This window comes from Squalius cephalus (assembly GCF_949319135.1).
Source record: "Squalius cephalus genome assembly, chromosome: 17".
NCBI lineage: Eukaryota > Metazoa > Chordata > Actinopteri > Cypriniformes > Leuciscidae > Squalius > Squalius cephalus.
The window spans coordinates 11,567,440-11,589,364 of NC_137138.1; the positions used below are offsets into that span (position 1 = coordinate 11,567,440).

The 21,925-nt window shown below is 36.7% G+C and overlaps 2 protein-coding genes across 2 annotated transcripts in view; both read right to left on the bottom strand.

Annotated features, from left to right (window-relative positions):
- The window catches only part of arrdc1b (arrestin domain containing 1b), a 40,815-nt gene extending 25,834 nt beyond the window's left edge, over positions 1–14,981 (bottom strand). The window contains exon 1 of the mRNA XM_079898671.1: positions 14,641–14,981. Within this exon, the coding sequence (XP_079754797.1) occupies positions 14,641–14,758 (118 nt within the window). The 5' untranslated portion in view covers positions 14,759–14,981. The remainder of the gene's footprint in view (positions 1–14,640) is intronic.
- Positions 14,982–17,299: 2,318 nt separating this feature from the next.
- LOC307144302 (glutamine synthetase-like) lies at positions 17,300–21,664 on the bottom strand. The gene is made up of 6 exons (XM_079846570.1): positions 21,235–21,664; positions 20,998–21,141; positions 19,918–20,064; positions 18,108–18,235; positions 17,813–18,012; positions 17,300–17,641 (listed from the first exon to the last, which is right to left on the bottom strand). The coding sequence occupies exons 1-6, from the start codon at positions 21,524–21,526 to the stop codon at positions 17,356–17,358; spliced, it is 1,197 nt and encodes a 398-aa protein (XP_079702696.1). The 5' UTR covers positions 21,527–21,664; the 3' UTR covers positions 17,300–17,355.
- Between the last annotated feature and the right edge of the window lie 261 nt (positions 21,665–21,925).

Genomic DNA, 21,925 nt, shown 5'->3' on the forward strand with positions numbered 1-21,925 from the left:
TAAAGCTTGTGGAGACTATTTTGCATCATAATCACTCAAAACGCTGCATCCAAGGGATCATTCTTAAGAGATAATTCTTATGTTATGCTACAGGTTATGCAACACAGAACAAGAATGTTAATTATACTACATGTAATACATACTAATATATATATATATATATATATATATATATATATATATATATATATATATATATATATATATATATATATATATATATAATAAATAATAGTGGCCAAAAGTGTTGTCCGGCCTAAAAAAAACATCTTTACCCTTTATTAAATTATTATAAAACATTTGTTAAAGCTTTTGTAAGCATATTGTGTAGTTGTGCTTGGAGTCAATTGTTTTATTAGTGATAACACAATGAAACATGTCAACTTGTGCGGACATAATTTTTGGCCAGGCTGTCATACAAAGAAATCATGAACACATGCAGAACCAATGAAATATTAATAACTGATTATGTTGTAGTCAATGCATGCTTTTTCTGAGAGCTTTTTGCTTTGTATTTTTGTATGTATGCATTTCTGTATATATTTTTTTTGCTGACAAATACCTTAACCAAGTGTAGTGTTTTGTTCTTCCCTTATATTTAAAATATTTAAATATATTTTAAATATAAGGGATCATATTTTGATTGCATTAATATCTTATATTTGAAACATGTATATTATAGATGTATAAAATTTAAAATTTAAACAATATTGTCAATAATTATATCAACACATTTAAAAAAATAAAAATAAAATAAAAATATTTCAATATACATATGGAACAGTTACAATGCAACAACTATGATGCAAAGCAGCAGCAAACACTTTCCTTACAATACTGTGGCAGTACCATGGTACAATGATGGCATCAGATACTATGGTAATACCATAGTACCAAACTTTGAAATATATGCCATGGTACAGAATGATTACCATATACAGTTTCATGGTATTTACATAGTTTCTCATTTAAAAAAGCAGAAAGATTTTCAATCGGATAGTAAATGCTGTCTGGAATCGATCTTGCGTGATTTACTGAAACATTCGTCAAGGTCACGACGGCCTGTTCAAGTACACATACAAAGAGAGGAAGTGCACTTCTTCCTTGAGCTTCTAATGAACTACAATGAATACAGAGAAAAACAGGCCTAATGTGTCAAGCAATTTCTGTGCAATGCATTGAAATATCAACCATCAATGTCTGTGATATTTTGCAACATTATACATTCCTGAATGTAATGGAAAATAGGCTAGATGTTTTAGCAGAAAACAGAATTTCAGATATATTTCTCTTGTATTTGGTCCTGAAGTGCTCTTAAAGTCCCGTGAACCGGAAGTTGCAACCGACTTAACTGATGTCATCAGAGAAGGAACGCCATTCCAGAGCGGAAGCAAATTTTCAGGTTTTAATTTAAAGATTACTATGAAAAAAATGTGTATTCTGTGTATTAACTTGCACGGATTAATTGTTCACCACAAGACACCTTTACATTTTTTTAATAAGGCCTTGTAATGAAGGCATATTTTAAGTACTCATTATATAATGAAAACCCTGAGTGTTCTCCTGCATTTAGAGGAGGAGAAAAGAGCCTTTCCGGGTGGCGTGATGGAAGATCTGTAATTAAATTCTCAATGACACAGATGAATCGGGCCGTCTCTTTACTTTATAATATCCTCAGGGCTGGGAGGACTGGTGGCATTCCTTAACTACCTGATTTAATTAATGACAGAGTTTTGGAGCACATGGTGAGTTGAGATGGGTGTTTCAGATCTATTTTTCATATTGTAAGTTATGCTTGTTGTAAGTAAGCATGTTGCCAAAATTCACCTGTTGCAACTAAAATGATTGATTTCAGTTTTTTTTTGTGATTATACTACAGGGCTGTTGAATTCTTGAATCTGATTGGTTGATGAACATTCTAAGGTGTGCAAATATTTTCAGAGAAATGCACGACTAAAGTAGTAGGCAAGTCTTGACCGCATTACAGTTGCATATCACCTCGCCAAATGATTATTAGTTATTTCAAAGGTCCTTACAGACTACAATAACAAAATAACCAAAACCCACAACGACACTGACCAAGCTAATAAATATAGTAGAGAATAGGATAAAAACAACAAATTATTTCCATGTTTTTTTGTCACAAATTTACATTTTTACTATGTACAGAAAGCACATTTTCTCTTTCCCCCGACCACTCAAACGCGCGCACACACACAGTACGGAAACACACTCGCACATAAACGCGCTGTCAGCGCTGATCTGACAATTTTATCAGTAAAATAGTTTAGCAACTTCAAAGCTACATGACATTTCTCTCTAGCGAGGTAATAACGCCGCTGTCCTTGAAGCAGATAAACTTACAGTTTCGCTATTAGTAGAGATGCTGCTGCTAAACACTGTTGAGAGACACACAGACTCAGGTAATTCATACATGCTTAATCTCTCTTTCTCTTTCTCTCTCTCTAATAACTGCATTATTCTGCCATCAATGGCTCAAGCCTTTGTTACTGCCATAAATGTTTTGGAATTAGCAACGGAGGTGTGGGATAAAAGGAGTAAGAAATTTAAAAAAAGAGCATTCTAGGGACAAAAACCTAACAAATGCCTTGAAATACAACATGGTGACCGTATACCATAAGGGGAATAATTGACTCGGGTCCGATGAATTATTAGAAAATAATGCTAATCTGCTTTGCCTCGTGGCATTATTGGGTGTGCATTATTTTCTAATAATTCAATGGACCGTCATCAATTATTCCTTACTTTATTTACACAAAACAGTGTAGCTACAATCTTAAAGGACAAGTTCGGTATTTTACACTTAAAGCCCTGTTTACAGATCGTTTCTGATGAAATAGAACGGTTGAGATAAAAATGTGGACACATGCTGCTGTCCCGAGAATTTTAGGTTTATTTCGCTTCTCCCCCCCACCTACACAATGGCAGCCTATGGGCACTGGAACAATCCTTCCTAAAACGCATTAAACTTTCGATTACAAAGACGTGAAACTCACCGAGTGGTCAGGGGTGTTCACTGATATGCTCACACAAAAATCGCTGCAAAAGATGCTTTCCAACAGGTTTTATCGTAGTTTTTGTCCAACTCCATTGACTTGAATTGGATGGGCTGTGTGCGGTACGGTATTACTCCGCCGCTTCTTCTTCTGCTTCTTCTGTGTATTCAATTAAATGCCAGTGGTTTGCTTGTAATTGGCAAAGGTGCATTATCGCCACCAACTGGGCTGGAGTGTTTATTATTCAAGCTCTCAACGGAAGAATCTACGGGTGTGAGACGTTTGGAAAAATAGGTCCACAGTTTTACAACGAATGGTAAAACACCTGTTGGAAAGCATCTTTTGCAGCGATTTTTTTGTGAGCATATCATTGAACACCCCTGACCACTCGGTGAGTTTCACGTCTTTGTAAACGAAAGTTTAATGCGTTTTATGAAGGATTGTTCCAGTGCCCATAGGCTGCCATTGTGTAGGTGGGGGGGAAAGCGAAATAAACCTAAAATTCTCGGGACAGCAGCATGTGTCCACATTTTAATCTTAACCGTTCTATTTCATCAGAAACGATCTGTAAACAGGGCTTTAAGTGTAAAATACCGAACTTGTCCTTTAATAGCTATCGGCTATTTATTGAAATAGTAATCAACTTATTGGAATCAGCCAGAATTTTAATATTGATGCAATTTAATATTGATTGCGTCCAAAAATGGAAGTCTATACTTGCGACTACCCAAGTAAAATATTATTTTTCGTTTGTGTAAAATATTATTTTAAACAATTGAGTTTTATGATATTTACTGTGTTAAAAGAAAGAGATTTACTTGACTTACTATTCAAAATTAACATACAAATAATACACTTTGACCTGGACTTTTCCACAGGATCTTAAACTAAACTCACTTGATCTAATCATTAACTTGAATAATTAAGTGCACTAAAACATGCGCTGTCCTCTCAAGACCATGGGCCTCTCAAGCGCCCATACAATCAATCCAGCTCACTCTGTTAGGAAGGTAAAGGCGTCTTTGTCCTCTGAAAGAGTGTGAATGAGAGAGGGCACCTGATCACAAAGGACATCTGGGCTGGGAAACCCCATACGTCTCATGGGACCAGTAGTTCTGAATGCCGGTGGCCTAGCAACCACATTCCGATAAGGTATCCCCGGAAACGGCCATAAACCTGCTGCCAGGTGAAGGCTAACCTCATCTCTGCCTCAATAAAACACTCTCAATCCAATACACACACTTGTAAACAAACAAATCACAGAGGAAATTCCAAAGTCCACCACAAAGGCATTTGATTCCCAAGTAAATGAGGGCTCTGACTGGACTTCTGAATGCTGTTCAAGAATATCTGAGAAGCTGAAAATTCCTAACGCTGTTTGTGAGGAATGCGTTACATTCTAGCCTCCACGCAAGGTCATTATTCCACTGTGAATCAGAATGTGTCAAGTGTGGCCACTTTCTACTTACAGTTAGCCGAGTTGAGGACTATTCAGACAAACAAAAGAGAACAAAGAAAGGTCATTAGGGTTAAGCATGAAATTTCCGAGAGGTTTTACTGTAAAAGGATGTGGAAACCTTTTTTACCTTTGTCCTGGAGCACTACCGAGACATAATATACAATAAAGGGATAGCTATGACTTCCTTTCTTCCATGGAACACAAAAGAAGATATTTTGTGTGCATTTTTTTTCCCCCCATACAATAAAAATCAATGGGATACAAAGTTGACCCCATTGACTTTCATTATTTAGACAAAAACAATCAAAACATTCTTTAAAATATGTTTGTGTTCCACAGAAAAAAAGTCATACAGGTTTTGAGGGTGAGTAAATGATGACAATTTCATTTCTGGGTGAACTGTCCCTTTAAAAGAATATGTATGCGCAAGACTGAATTTCAATTTTGAAATAAAAATAGAAGGAACTAAGGAATAGAAGGAACTAAGACAGAAAAAGGGACAGTGAGAGATCTGTAGGCTTTTGTTCTCACATGCGATCAGTTTCTTGAAATATTCCCGTTATGAAACAGAACGCTTTGTTGGTTCCCTTTGAGACTAATAAGACAATGTGAGCGCTCTAAAATTTCACCAGATATATTCAGCGAGGCCAGATGTACCGTGCGTGTGTCCTACATTACTCATTATTGCTTGAGAATGAGCTGAAAGCGTACACTTAAAAACAGTGATTAAAGGAGTTGAGAGCGCCATTAGTCGCAAACATAAAAGTCCTCAGCTTCGTTTCAAACGCTACAGCTGCATCCCTCATTCAGCAAGACAGTGTGGACAAATCTGTCTTATCTAAATCCCAGAAATAGACATCTTCTTCACCCTTCCTTACTCTGACAGCCTGGAGAGAAAGAGAAAGAAACGGGAAGAGAGACATAAAGAGAATGAGAGAACACATTTCTCCTGGCACGTGATGCTGTGACCAAAAAAAAGAGCCCCATCGAGGGCAGCTGGCACGGTAGAACCGCTGGAAGGCGAAAACAGGAAAAAGCAAGGTAAGAGGTGCCAACATGGGTGCCGTTGGCATCAGAGAGACAACTAAAGTGCCAATATAGATATCTCACTATAACAAACACTGAAAGGTCTAACAAACCTTAAGGTTAAACATTCACAAGAAACATCTTTAGTGACAAACAAGCTTTTATTCATCACACACTTGATGCAAAGGAATATTGCAGGTTCAGTGCAAGTTAAGCTCAATCGTACAGAGCCCTGCACTTGATATGTGGAGGGCAAAATCATATATATCATGGCCACAAATTAAGAATTTGTATTTATTCGCTCGTTTTACTAAATTGTGCACACAAAATATAATAATTCATTCCCTCGATTTAGTAAATTGTATTAATTCGGTCTCTCGTTTTGATTTAACTAAACAATTTAGTAAAACGATTTGTTAATTCATGGCCACGATTATACATATTTTTTCCTGCATGTCATGCACGGGGCACCGTACAATCAACAGCATTTGTTTTTAAAGAACATAATGCCACAATTGCTGTCATTTGAACCCAGAATATTTCCATAAAAAATAGAGAAATTGAATTATTCCCATCCATGACTGCAAAGTGTTAATTAAAAGCAATAGTTCTAATTTGAAAAACATCCCCCAAGTCAAGACACATTAGGGGTTTGATGCCCCTGAGCATATTCTTACTATGACTGTACATTTGTTATTTGCAGCAAGCAGAAGTGGTCATGGAGTTCTTGTGAACTCTGTGTTAGCCTATATACCCTTGAATGAACACAGAAAAGGAGTCAACAAGGGCTGGCCTTGTTTTGAATAGAAATGAAGCTGAAATGAACTGGTTATGAGGTCAGGATGAATTTATGTCACATCAAGGTGTTTCAGGACAGGTTTGAGCTCAACAATGGTAAAACCAGGCAATTTGTTCTCATATTGGAATATACATAAACATGAATGAGATTTGAGAACTATGGTGAAGGGTAAGATTTTTAGCAATTAAGCGTAAATTGTATGGCTTCAGAAGGCTTGGAATAGGTGGTTTGCAGTCACGTGATTGTGATGACGCGCGACATTCAAATGGAGGGCAGGAAGTGAAGAGCGGAATGGACGAGATGGAGGAAAGTCTGTACTGTACTACTTTAGACGCTATTACAAGAGAAAGATATAGACAAAAAATCTAAAGTTATGTTGGATGTGATCCTTGCGTTATGAAGAGGAGTGATTTTTCAACTGAATTGAAAGATTTGCCTGTCATCGAGGCTGTCATTCTTTTTTGTCCTGTGGATTAATCCGTAATGTTAAACCCTAACAACCATTCAACGCTGCGGCGCTTCTCGGCGTTACTTTCACGGCTGTTTACTTTACGTTATTAGGTTAACCACTCTCAAAGGTCCGCCGAAACACCACTAAACCACTGAAGGCTGCACCCTCAAAACACTTTGTAGGTAGCTTTGCTAACATTACGCGTTTGTCTTAGGGCTGTCAACGAATATTCTAAATTCGAATATACATTCGAATAGTTTTAAAAAACAGGAATTCGAACGTGAAAATTAATATTCGAATGTGAATTTCGAATATGGAAAAACACGCCCGCGGAAGCAGATGCGCGGTTGTCTGCTTTGCGAGTGGGCGCGCGCGCTGCCTGAGGGACAGGTCGCACTGTCTAGCACAGCGTCACTGCTGAAACTTGACAGTGCACTAAAAAGACAATGGAATAAATTGCAGTCAGTTTTTCCTTTTTTTAATACAAGCACCAAGAATGTAAGTAGCCTTTTTCTTTTTTAATAGCACTTTATTTTTTATGAACCTCAGGGTAAAATTTCTTTGTTGTCACATTTCTCGGAATTGTGTGCCACATTTTATTTAACGTTAAACAGAAAAGTTCCATGTTTACCACAGCACAGCTCGCTCGGAGCGTTCAATGTCGGTTCTATACTGTAAAACTTCTATTAATGTTAATACATTTGTTTCAATCACTGAATAAAGCCTGCTATATTTGGGACAAGAGTCGCAACCTTAAATTGCTTGCACAAAACTCTTGATCAGCTCTCAACATGTGCTTATTGTTGTTGTTAATTTAAACCGTTATGCGCAGAGAGAGAGAGAGAGAGAGAGAGAGAGAGAGAGAGAGAGAGAGAGAGAGAGAGAGTGCCTGCGAGTGAGCGAGAGTGAGGTCTGCGGTCTTGGCCATTAGTTTATTTACTTGGTTTTGTGTTGGTAATACATTGTCAAATATGTTTAAACTTAGATTTACTACCTATACAAGTAGTTATGTCTTTTTGTATTAATTTGTCCTGTTATTGACGTAATGCGCGTCATTGACAAAATGCGCAACCAGATGTTCGAATAGTTCGAATATTCGTGTGTTTTTTAGAGGGAATATTCGAACGTCATTTTTGAGCAATTTTGACAGCCCTAGTTTGTCTTCAGTTACAGGGGTAACTTACAAACTCAAAGAAAAGAAGAAACAATTACTTTGACTTTACAAAGTTCGGAAACTGGTACGTTACACAAACATAGCCACATAAGTTGTATTAACTCACCTTTGATGAAGTGATCACTGCACACACGGGCATTTTCCGATTCGGCTCCTCCCGACCGCAGACGTAGGTTTGCAAGCCATTTTTCTGCCGTTTTTTGGTCAATTTCTTGCATTTTTACCCCTTATGAACAACAACTTTTGGTACACGATAAAAACTCCTCATGGTTTCTCGGCTTGATCGATTTGAGCAACCATAAACGACGCAAAACATAGGTTTTGAGTTTGTTATAGTGCTTCCTAAATGTAGCAAATCACTTCCTGCCCTCCATCTGCATTTCGCGCCATGGCAACGCAGTAACGTGACGTCATATGCAAACAACCTATTTAGCGCAGACTACTTTAATGGTTCTCTTTGGAGCTTGACTTCTCCAAAATAGCTTTAAATTTACAAATGAAAACTATCTGTCCACTAAACTTCCATTTGAAGCTAAACATTCAGGTTTTGTCCTTAGAAGGACCTCCGATAAACGCTCTGACCTGCTCTAAACTCATCCTGTATACTTAGGAACAGTAAGGAGGTGAATACTCAAAAAACACCTTCCTTCCTCCAAAATAAAAGTGTGCTCCATTAATAAATAATGATGTTTAAGGCCTGCGATTCCCATTATGAAAGGGACAAACAGCTGCGGGCTTAACTTAATATTTGTGTTCAATAGTGGCAAATATTTAAACACAGACAATGGTGTACTGCCTGTTAATGTGGGCGAATGCACTGTTATAAGAAATAGGGAGTGAATCTATTCACAGACACTCACACAGCATGAGACAGAGTGGCATCATGTTGGTATCAGTGGTGTTGTCTTACAGGGCAGTCAGTACATTGCTAATGAATAGAGGGGCTTGTCTATGTGAGTGTCTTTTGAGACACAAAGAAACAAAAGGCTCTAGAGCATTACAAACAAGCTTATCACAATCAAAAATATGCATTTGATACCAGGCTGAATGTATTAAAGCATACAAAATGAACATACAATGCTTGCATATCTAACATTTGTTGACATATAAGGTCATCACGGTACCAAAATTTCACTAGTCGGTACCATTACCAGTCAAATTTCACGGCTCTCTTTACCAATTTTGGGAGTGTACTTACCAGCATGAAAAACTAAACTTGTATTCAGATTGTGAATAATAAACAGAAAGCAAGAGAAGTAATCACAAAGGCTGCCAATCTCTAAAACTCACTACGTTATATTAAAAAAGCTATTTTAATTGTACAATGAATCATTTATTTACATTGTATTTACACTATGTTGGTTATAATGAAAGGATTGAAGGAAACAAAGTTTCAGAGGTGTTTTCAGATTCTGAACAACTTACTAGCACCTCTGATAGGCTATTGCATCCACATGCTCAATGGATATGATTGTGATAGGCTACAAAGCTCAAGCTTTGATAAAAGCATCTATCAGCGGGAATATACCCGGAACTCTGTACTACCGGTCAACATTTTTTTACCGACTGATGCCAGTAGTACCAGCATGTTTGACCATCCTATTTTCGATTTAACCGGAATTTGAAAACAGGACTGAATTTAATTTCAACCGGCTATTGTCAACAAAAGACAAACTTTAAGGGCTCCCTACAGTTTTCCACCAACTGAAAATTAAGAAATTCATTCAAATCAACCATAAATATTAGCATTGTAATTTTGCAGTTATAATGTAAAATACAAATAATAATAATCATCATTTTTTTCTTAAATACATAAAAAACATTTTTTTACAGTGAAATATTATAAATATATTTTTTTATTTTATGGTGTGATATTTGTTTTAGTAATAATTATGTTTTATTATTAGCATTATTTAGTCAATATTTTTATAATCAAATAGATTTATAATCAAACATTTTTGGCCAAATTGTACAGCACAGCAAACCAGCTATTCAAATGAAAAATCTGAAAAAAATAAATAATAATAATCGCAAATTGAATTGCAAACAAAACGAGTCATCAATATTTTCCATCTAATTTCCCATGAAGAAAAAATGTATTAAATGCATCTATGTCTAAAATTGGCCAACAGTGCTATTTACATTTTGTTTTCATTGGGCTTTCAGTATCCTGTGCATAAACCAAGTTTCTAGAATGACGGGACAAAAGTCGATGTTTATACTTAAACAAAACACTAAGGATATTTTCTCTCCACAAATCACATCACACATGTCTCAAAGGGTCAAATGAAAAGCTTCACAGTGCAAATTGATGTACATTGATGTTCATACAAGGCTGTACAGTTTTACACTACAGTACTAAAACCATTTCTAACTCAAGTTTCTAACCATTTCAGATTCAAGCAATCATGTCTTCTTTGGGGTTTTCTGTAACTGACTGATTAAAAACAGTCTAAAGCCCTTTCATAGTTAAGAAGGATTATACATGTCTTCTGCCAAAGCTGAGACTGTCTTGCCTGTTCAGTTGCTGACCAGTAACCTTATACACTGAATATCGGGTGTGATGTAAATAAGAGACCCTCTTTCAATGGAAGGGTGTATGTGTATGCACTGAAAGAGACTTACGCTTTAATATTCACACAGCACACTTTTCATTCTCATTAAATAAGATATGCAGAGCCACGCAGGCGGAAAAAAATGTCACTGTCTCTCACACTCATCAGGTCCATGATAGGACCCTTTATCAAAGCTGCCAGACTAAAAAAAAAAGACAGATAAGAGAGCCAAAGCATGAGTCAGCTGCTTTTTAATAAAACATAGTGGGCAATGTAAATTGAAAAGCACAGCTGTTCTCGGAGTAACAACATCACGTCTTCCACTTTGCAGCAAGACACTATAAGGAAAGTATCCAGGTCCATGCTGAGAACACTCTTAAAAATAAATGTCTTTATTGGTATTTGTGGTTCCACAAAGAACCTTTAACATCCAGTTCTTTATAGTGGAAAAATGTTCTTTAGATTATTCCAATGTTCTAAAAAGTGGTTCTTTTAAGAACTCTTCACTGTTCTTTGAGGAACCCGAAATGGTTATTTTATGGCATTGCTGTGAAAACCCCCTTTTGGAACCTTTATTTTTAAGAGTGCAGTATAATATGACATTGATGAGTTTTAACGGTTTGTTTGGATTTGGTAGTTTTAACATCTAACTAAAGGACCAGGAAATACATTGCCATTTTTTAAAGTATCCAAAAAATAAATTGTTTCATCATTTAATTAACTTCATGAAGGTTAGAAAACTGTATGAAGTTAGGCACAATGTCTTTACATTTCGGATTAATTATTCCTTTAATACCCATTATTCAAATCATCTAGCAGTTTTGTTATGCTACACTCAATATAACGGTTTTCACATGCAGCGATACCAGTGAAGAACCATAGTGAAAAACTATTTGGGGTTTCCCAAAGGACCTTTCAGTGAACAGCTGAACAACAAAATAACTTGTTTCTTAATGTGAAGAACATTCTAATAATCTGAAGAACCTTTTTCCACTATAAAGAATCTTACAATGTTTTGTTGCATGGAGGTTCTTCATGGAACCACAGATGCCAAAAAAGAACCTTTATTTTTAAATGTGCAATGCAAAAATGTCTGCTGGAGGGAACACCACAAAGCCACATTAGAGGAGTTTTTCCCACATAAAGGGTGCGTTTACACGACACTGATGTACTAAAAACAGAAAGGTTTTTTCTTTCCATTTTTCATTTTTCGTCAAAACGATCCCCGTTCAAACGGATCTGCGAAAACGACTAAAACAGCTGTATTATGGATGCCAGGCAATGTCACTTTGTAAAGAAACACTACGCGCTTATAGACTGAACACGTAATGCACATGTGCATGACATCACAGTTTTCAAAAATTGCCATTTTTGTAGTTTACACGGAGTGGATAACAGTATCCTTTTCAAAAACTTGCACTTTGAAACCCGTTTTCAAATGTTTGCGCTTTCAGGCGCCAAAAACACAGTAGTCACAAATGAACAAACACAACGGCCAAAACGTATAAAATGTTTTTAGTTGAAACCGGTTTTAGTTGAAAGCGGTGTCGTGTAAACGACCCCTATAAATCAAGGTGAAGGGCGCTCCAAGCCAATTCCCAAAAAATACTAACATAGGACTTGCAGGAAGCCCAAATGAATTAAAGTGCCAGCTGAGAATGACTAATCACACCAGTCACATGGAGTACAGTAGAGCTTGGCGCTTGCAACACCAAGGTCATGGGTTCGATTCCCAGGGAAAGCAAGAACTGATAAGAATTTAAAATGTGTACCTTGAATGCAATGTAAGTTGCTTTGGATAAAAGCGTCTGCCAAATGCATAAATGTAAATGTAAAACAGACTGTCATCAGTCATGCATTCCACTGATAAACACTACAGCAGGCAAAATCATTGTTCCATTCCACAGTGTGATCAAACGCAAAAAAAAAAACCTCTTTCTCACTGTTGACAGGAACAACAGAGAGGAACAGAAACATGACCACAGAGCGTCACAATAAGGGTGGGGTCCTAGAGTTGAGTTGAAATTCACAACAATTTCATACAACAGCTTAGTCTCAAGTGTGGATGCAAACAATAAGTGAATAACACAAATGAAAATAAGCTTACAGGGTTGTTTCATTGGAATCTTTTTCTCTCGTGTGTCTGTACTGTAAGTCTCGCCCACACACTAAAGCCCAACAGTTCAGTGAAAACACTTACAATGCATTCTTTGTACGCATTCAACCAGTGTGAAAAGTACCTTGTCTAACCTACTTTCTTATCTCTTTCCCCATTGACCAGTATGCAAAAATTTGGTTAGTGGGGAAAAAGGGGGTTGTGAATACTGGGTCTTGACCACCTTGTTAAAGTCACCATTAAATCAAAATGGAAAATTCTTGCTTTTTTTAATGGAATATTTACATTTTTATTATAAATTATTTATCCATTCACATCATGTTTTTTTTTTTTATTCATGTCCCTTAATCTTCTATCAAAATAACTTCCACTCCCTCTTGCAGCAACATCTCTTCTCTGACGCTCGTTGCCTTTATATTTCCACAGCATGACGGTATCTTACGGATTTATGAATGAAAAGCTTGGGTTACACTTTATTTTAAGGTGTCATTGTTACAGTGTAATTATATATTGAAGTACTGTGTAATATTAATTACCAACATGTAGCCTACTTACTATAGGGTTTGGGTAGGATTAGGATTTGGTTGAGGGTTAGTTGCATGCAATTATGCATAATTAACTGTAATTACTATGTAACATACGTAACGTAACATATGTTACAAGGACACTGTAAAATAAAGTTTGACCAAAGCTTGTTTTAACATCTTCCCAGTCTACTGACATTTGTTAAGGCATCAGCTTCAAACATTACAATGCTCAAGATAACTTTCGTTAACTCTACATCAAGTAAATCCACTTCACCAGCTAATTACCCTTCGACAGCAATGCCATAGAAATATACAGAGACACTGCAAAAACGGAAGTTCAAACACAAAATTCTAAAGATAGGCATGGCAGCATAGTTGTTCAGGGTGGCGCCATGACAGGTATGAAAGCTAGGCTGTGAGGAATAGACTTTGATACAACCGCTGTAAAAAGCTGAATAAATCTCCTAGATAACTTATAATTTTCCACATCTCTATTGTCAGGAGTTTGTATACTGAAATTTATTGGAAAGATATTTTTGCAGTGTTTGGTCAGCAGAACAATCTAAAAACATTAAATAGTTGTACAACCCACTAAAGAGATGTTTAACGCTTTCATTCCCGTTAAAAACCAAAGATGGCGCTGCTGTGAATAAGGTCTAGCAAACGACAAACTTCCAACGGTCCAATCAACTCCTGATTGACAAAATCAAGTTAATGCTTTTTTGTGTTTTGTTTTTTGTTTAAGAAGCCTGTGATATATGTTACAATAGAAAAAAAAGACAATTTCAACTTCCGTTTCATGCCGATTTAAGGCTTAAAATTTGTAAAATAAAAAAAAATAAAAAAAGGGGATGTATTTTCTTTCATGGGTGAAGTACAGTAGACCAAACACTGGTATAACACAGTTAACTTTTTGAAGCAATTATTTTTATGTTGCAATAATTAGCCGTATTTTACGGGTTCGGCTAAACCCTTTTCGTTTCGTGGGGTTTTAAGACGTTTTGAATGCGCTTCCTGAGTGAACGCTAGGATATTTTCGACTGCCACTGAATATGCACGTATTTTTGGACGTTTAAAGATGGAAACCAATTGATGACAATTCAAAGCAAACCTGTTGAAACGCACTCGATCCAGAAGCGGTTTGGGTGTGATTGTGCAATCGGACCGAAACCAGCATCACAAAAGAAACAGGATGTCCATTGACGTTCACGAAAACACGAGTCTAGACGTCGATGCCCTATCTGATCACAAGTCCCCTTTTCCATAAAACCCCACATCTGAACCAGTATTACACTATAGCCTAAATATGAAACGCATGCTGAATGTCAACATGCAAACATGCAACACGTTTATATTGCGACACGTCCGTGTTGACATGCATTATTTTAACACCCTCGTTTTACTTGAACGGGGGAAACCCTGGACCTCGCCATCTGTGCTGTTCATGTACATTTTGCATGATTATAATGTTTTCATTGTAACCATATGTAGCCTAAGATATACAAGCGTCGCTTACCTTTAAACTGTAAGGAGTGGCTTGTTTTAATTCTCACAGTTCCTGATATGGATTCACCGGGGTTGTAGACCACTTTGCTATTAGTGAAAGTAATCTCGAATTCCTGAAGCTTCCCCATGTCTTTCAGAAGCACCACTCACACACTGGGACGAGATCGTCGGTAAAACTACGGGTGAAAGCGTCCAGCTTCACGTCCCACCTGCGGCTCTCATTCTCTCCGCCCATCCACGAGCGCTGACGTCATCGGGATTGTCAGTCAGACTCCCCCTGTTCTTTATGATCCTCAAGGTTGTTTCAAATAATCGTCTAACAGCCTATAATGTGTTTAATATTTTGATGCTGATGAACTTTCTAGAAAATTGCCACGAAAACCCAAATCATTATCATTCCAAAAGATTTTAACAAGTCAAAAACAAATGTCTGTGATGATGTGATGATGACAGTTTTCATCATTTCTTTGGGGTAAAAAAGTTTTATAATTTTCAACAGCAGAAATTTTATTTAATTACTAGTATTGATAAACATGTTCAGTGTTGCATCAAGTTAAAAAATACACCTTGAATAGGCTACATACACTGTAAAAATATATATGATCAATAAGTTATGACAACATATGTTTTTACATTGCTTTAACTCATTAAATTAAATGAAGCAATTTTAAACTTTTTTATAAGTTATCAACATTTTTTTAAGTCGTACCTTAATCCTCTTCGTCCTGTGTGAGACATAAGCCCACCTTTTTAAGTCAGTTTAGTGTAATTTAAGTTGAAATGACTTAAACATCTACATTGATTGTACTTAAAAATTTAAGGCAGCAACCTCTTGCATAGGGGTGAGCATTTTCCCAATAATGCGGATGAAAACTTAAGTTAAGTGAAATACAGTCAATAACAGATTGTCTCAATATAAACCCTCCCACAACAACCCATATTTAATATATTAAATCAAAACTACTTTAAAAAAATAAGTAGATTTTATGAGAAATAATATTCAGTAAAATCAATTTTATTCCAAAATAAATTTTAAGAACTTTTAATGAGACTTTCTTATTTACATTCTCCGTTACACCAAGCTCCACTGAATAATAATTCAGATATTGACAGCATGTTCATTATAAAATATGTGTATCCAAGAAATAATTTGATCTCTGTTGTAATTCTTATGTATTTTTGAGTAACTTAATTGAGTTTGACAAACAAAAAATGAGTGTTTCACGTCATTGACCCACATACTGCTTTGATGTAAATGTGCAACCTGCACCAGACTGTGCTTTCTCCATAAACCAACAAGTATCAGCAGAACACAGCAGAAATCCACAGCGACACAAGCGTTTATAAAACTGAACAGATGTCCCTTCTGCCATTGTTCTGGGAATAATAAATTCACCTCATGATGGGGACTGGACTGAACACACTCCTGCGCTCTACACATCACTCATCTGCTGAAAATAGAAGCCACTTTAAATCCATCTCCTGTGCTTGCAGACATCAGCATTTAGTCTTATTCTGAGAGGTCTACTTTGTGCAGTCCAAGATTCATTTAGGGCTAATGGAGAAAAATAGCAATTTTATTTAAACCATTCGAATGAATGAGTTTTAAAACAATTATGTCAATATTCGTCAATGTTCGCAATATAAGAGGTAGAAAGTCTAACCCACATCAGCGTCTAATAAGATTTATTGTAGGGCCTATAGCAACATCAGCATCTACATGCCTAAGTTACATTACAAGTATTATAATATGAAACAGTAATTTTAGTTTTAGAAAGTTAATGCTTTAAACAAACAAAACGTCAAAATTGAATAAGGGAACATTAAATAGGCCTATTTTTTTTTTTAAAAAAACAAGTAGCCTGTTAATATAATTTGCCAATTTTATTCTGAGGTAGGGCTACATATTATCTTGTTTAATGGTTGTTTAGACATTTTTTATGAAAAAAACAAACAAAACAACAACACTGAGATATTGATTAATAGAGCTGCGTTATTAAAACGTGAATAAAAAGGTTTCTCCTCGGGAATCTTTTCCACAAAACAGGTGATTACAAACTCTTGCCTATTACGCCCTCTTATGGACAGCCAAAAGAACAGCAATCACACCAAGGGACATTTGTGTGCATGTCACAAAGATTTGAGATAATGGGTAACAGTTTACAATAATCTCTCATTAGTTAACTTTAATGCAATGAGCAATATATATATATATATATATTTTTTTTGTGTGTGTGTGTGTGTGTGTGTGTGTGTGTGTGTGTGTGTGTGTGTGTGTGTGTGTGTGTGTGTATTTATTCATCTTTGTTAACGTTTGTTTATAAAACAGTTCTATTAAATAATATTAATAAAATGTTGAAAATTAACAAATGCTTTTGAAGTATTTTTCATTGTTAGTTCATGTTAACTAATGTAGTTAGCTAATTTATGAAACTTTTGTAAGAGTAGGCTAACTATTGCAAGTGTTACCAGATAATGTTTTAGGTCACTCATCAGTGATAGAATTCAAGCCAAGTTTTGGTGTATACATTGTTTTATTTTATTGATCTTTATTTTTATTGATCTTTATTTGAATTCTAAAAATGTAAAGAATTAAGATAAATGTATGCAATATTAAATGAGTATTCATTCTAACATTGTAAACAACCATTATTTATTGTCTCCAAAATTCCATTATTTCAATTGTGGAATTCAATTCATTATTTCAATTATTTCAAACTTCCTCCTATTCCAGCAGGCATGTGCGGGCCATTGCGCAGGTCACGGCATATGGGTCACAGTTGGCGGCAGGACGGCGGTCCTCAAAATAACCACATTTTTTCTGAGCCACACGTAGGGGGATACGAACACTCGCCCCGCGGTTAGCAACACCTACTGAGAAATCAGTGATGCTGGAGAACACACGAAAACCCGTGAGGCGACGCTTGTTATCTTCTCCACCGCGTGGGTCGTAGACTCGAATATGCTCTGCATGACGCTTACTCAGTTTCTCGATGGCTTTCTCAATGTGCCTGATGAGAGGAGGACGATGGAGGTTAGATGACATGGCAATAACACTGTAACACAACTTACACTCTCTGTTTTATAGATGTCTTTAGTCTCTCTGACTTTTATGATTTTGTGTGTGTGTGTGTGTGTGTGTGTGTGTGTGTGTGTGTGTGTGTGTGTGCATGAGTACATACTCAATTCCTCCTTCTTCTCTCATTTGCTCTGTGCTCACATTGATGTGGCAACCGGCTCCGTTCCAGTCTCCCGTCATGGGTTTTGGATCCAGGGTGGCCACCACTCCGAAATCTTCACACACCCTGTGTAGCAGGAAACGTGCCATCCACAGATGATCTCCCATCTCAATTCCTTCACATGGACCCACCTGGAACTCCCACTGCAGAGAGAGAGTAAACTATCCTCACTGCCCATCCAGTACATACATAATAGAGATGTTGTATCTCTAATACCTAATAACTTCATGGTAGTTACCTGAGAGGGCATGACCTCTGCGTTAGTTCCACAGATTTTGATGCCAGCATAGAGACAGGCTTTATAATGACAATCCACAATGTCTCTGCCAAAGGCTCTGTCAGCACCAACACTGTAGTGATACAGACCTGACAAAATTCAAATTTCTGTGATTAAGAAAAACTGATAGACACAGGTTAAGTTGTAGGCCTTACAGGACATGGTACATACTGAGTAAAACTTAACCAATATCTGTCCCTCAGCATCTTAAAGGGGTGGTATAATGCCCTTTTCACAAGATGTCAAATAAGTCTCAGATGTCCCCAGAGTGTGTATGTGAAGTTTTAGCTCAAAATACCTCACATATATTTTTTTATATCATGTTAAAATTGTCACTTTTTGAGGGTGAGCAAAAACGTTCAGTTTGTGTGTGTGTCCCTTTAAATGCAAATGAGCTGCTGCTCCCGGCACAGAGGGTGGAGCTTCAAGAGCTTGTGTGTTAGCATCTTTGATTACCTCACACAGACACACTGAAAATTTCAAAAACTTTTAGCCTTTTATGTTCAAACCGGAGTCGGACTAAGATGGAGAGACTCAAGAAGATGTCACAACATGTAGAATGCAACAGGACGTTTCTGAATGGTTAGTTGATGAATTTATGTAGATGATATGGAATTAACTTCTAGTCATTGATTATCATATTCTAACAAAAATATCGATTTCTCAGTATATATTGATACTAAAATATCTGGGTGAAGTCGTGGAAAAGGCGGGAGCATGGACTTTAAATTCAACATGACTGCGGTTGTTATGCTTTTGTCTTCTGTTTGCTCGCTTTCTGATTGGGGTTCGTTCCACCCATAATCAACAGGGTAACGTTACGTGCGCGTTTGTCCTCGGGGTTCCGTTCCACTTCCCCCACACATCAGGATTTCATATGTTGAATATTTACGATTCGCGATCGGGGCGGCTCCGACGTTCCGCCGAGCAGGTTTGGTCACTCTGAACACACCTCACACCCCAGGGAAATCTGATAAATTAATCTGTAGAACCATCAAGATAATTGGGACTTCACTTAAGATTGTCGGAAGGGGAGAAATCAGCCCGAATATCTTGTGGTGTGGCCACAGCATAAGCAGACGCATATGTAAAATAATGCAGTCTTTGAAATAAAAATTCTCAGCTTTTTGCTCAAAATTTTGCTTTTTTTATGAAACTTACCCATCAAGTGTTGATTAAAAAAAAGGAGCGCATTGAGCTAGAATAAAAGTTTTGTTCTTCTTTTTCTTTTTTCTTAAAAGCAGAGGGTCTGCTCTTATATATATATATATATATATATATATATATATATATATATATATATATATATATTGCATGTTCAAATATTTATATAACAAAATATTCTGGGGGCCATGAAATTTGTTTGAAAATGGGCAAAAACGCTGGCGTGGCTAGCAACTTTTTTGAAAAAATGCTGGCAGGGAACGAGCTAATATACTTTCTGCCAAATTATGAGATGATATTAAAAATATCTATACGGCAGTTTTTCCCCATGGTATCGATGTCAAAGCAGAGAGCAAATAAGTTTATGTCAAGCCCTGCATACATACATACTCGTATACATATGCGAAGTATTTGCTTCAGTCCATGTATATAATCTTTATATTATTTTTGACTTAATTGTTTGCTGTTTAGATCAAGGTTGGCCAACACTCAACCACATTTACTGTTATGTTAGAGAGGAATTACATTATTAATGTTTACTGATACTTCATGTTGGACCTTCACCCAAGACTGTGGATGTAACAACAAATAAAAACATTCGGATCACCTTGTGGTTTGGGGTAGCCTAGTCTGGGCCAGCCATAAGGGTGTCCATCCACACCTAGGAGAGTATATTCCTGCTCCATACCAAACCAAGGGTTGAGATCTTTGACCTTCTCCATGACCTTGTTACAGCTGTTACGATGATTCAAATCTAAGAGAGAAAAAAACAAGACACTATAGTGTTTTGATCAGTATGTAGTTTTACAACATTTACATAAATGTAAATAAATATAGCCTATGTAGATGGTGTAAAACTTTTCATACTGATCCTCTACCAGCTGAGCAACAGTACCAATGTTGAAGTAGAAGATTTTTAACCCAATGTCTATTGGGATGGGAGTTTAACATGGAGAGATGGGGTAAAGTAATAATTACCAGAGCTTCTCTGTGATTTTAGTCCCGTCCGAATGTGCCATCTCAGTAATCATTACGGACAATGTCAGTAAAGATTACTGCGACTTTTACCCTCAGTAAAAGGGTCCGGAAAAATGACCTCATGTAATACTAATCCCGTGCGAATGGACCTGCTGTAAATATGTACGTAAATATTTCGTCATTTCCTGTTTAAAAGTAGTTTTCCGCAGTTTTTCAAGTATGGAGATGCTTGAAAAAGCATTCAGTTGCGTTCTAGATGCTGGGACAAGTCTGTGGCAAAACTCAACTGTTTTCCACATACCATTCAGATCAGAAAGAAGATCTAAAGCACTTGTTAGAGGCACGAAACATCTTTTAGCATTAGGTAAGTGCCTTTTACCAACACAATCCAATCTGAAGTTAATTAATACATCGTTCGACCGGACATAACTGTTTTATGTACATAAATATTGGTTATATGTGTTTGCATGTGATGGAAGCAACGTAATACGCACATGACGACAGGAAGGTGATGGCGATGCGCAAATTGAGTTACCCCTCCCACTGCTAGTTTTACTGAGATAAATTATCCCGTGCGAATTGGCCATTATTACAGATGTCCTGTGGTAAAATTACATTATTCCATCTACCCTTGTAAAGTTAATCCCATCCGAATAGGGCTTTAGAAGTATTTTTATACATTTCAGCACATCATTTCAGCCCACTTTACCTGCAGGTTCCCGGGTCTGCTTGAGCACCTCACAAAGAATCAGTTTGTTAGGGTCCAAAAGGAAGGGGTCTCTGAACATGCAGACGGGAGCCAGAAGCATTTCAGCGCTGGATCCTTGCTGACTGAAATCCCATTCTGGTAGATCTGCCAAAAAAAAAAGAAAGAAAAGTAAAACAAAACAAAGCATGAAACATGAAAATCACAAGAAACCCCATTATGGAGATATTTCAGTAGTACCAGTTATGACTTTTGGTTCAGAATCCATGGTTCGAGTCTTGCTATACAGGTCCAAATTACAACCATTGATCCAGACATAAGTAACTTGACAGAAGTCTCCTTGGGGAAGACTGAGATATCTTTGCCGCAAGAACTTGTTAAGATGTGAGCTTTCAGATACGCAAGACATGCTGTATGATGCAACAAATCCAAAAGAAAATATGAATATGCTTCGTCTGTTGATGGCTTTTCGCTCTCTCCTGTTTTTCCAAAGCTTCACTGAGACTGGTGCGACAACTAAACAGATCCACATTGAATATATCTTCTGTCTCTTGTAGGAGGTCCTCAAAATTGACCTGCAACCTTAGAGCTGCTATTGTCATTAAAACTGCTGCATTGTTGTTCACACCACACCGGACCCACTGACTTTCATTATATGGACAAAACAACACTGAGGCATTCTTTTAAAATATCTTTTATAAATACTTTGTGTTTGACAGAAGAAGTCATTGATATCTATTTTTGTGTGAATTATCTTTGGAACTATTCTTAGGACAGTGTTTCTTTTTCACAGTTGTATGGTTGGAGCAAGTTGTTAATGTTTCAAATGTTGTTATTTTATAAAATCATACTTTTTTCTGTTTAATCAATTATTTTGTCATTCGTAATTAGTTAACTGTGTAAATTATTGCTGAAAAGTCATTAGATTTTG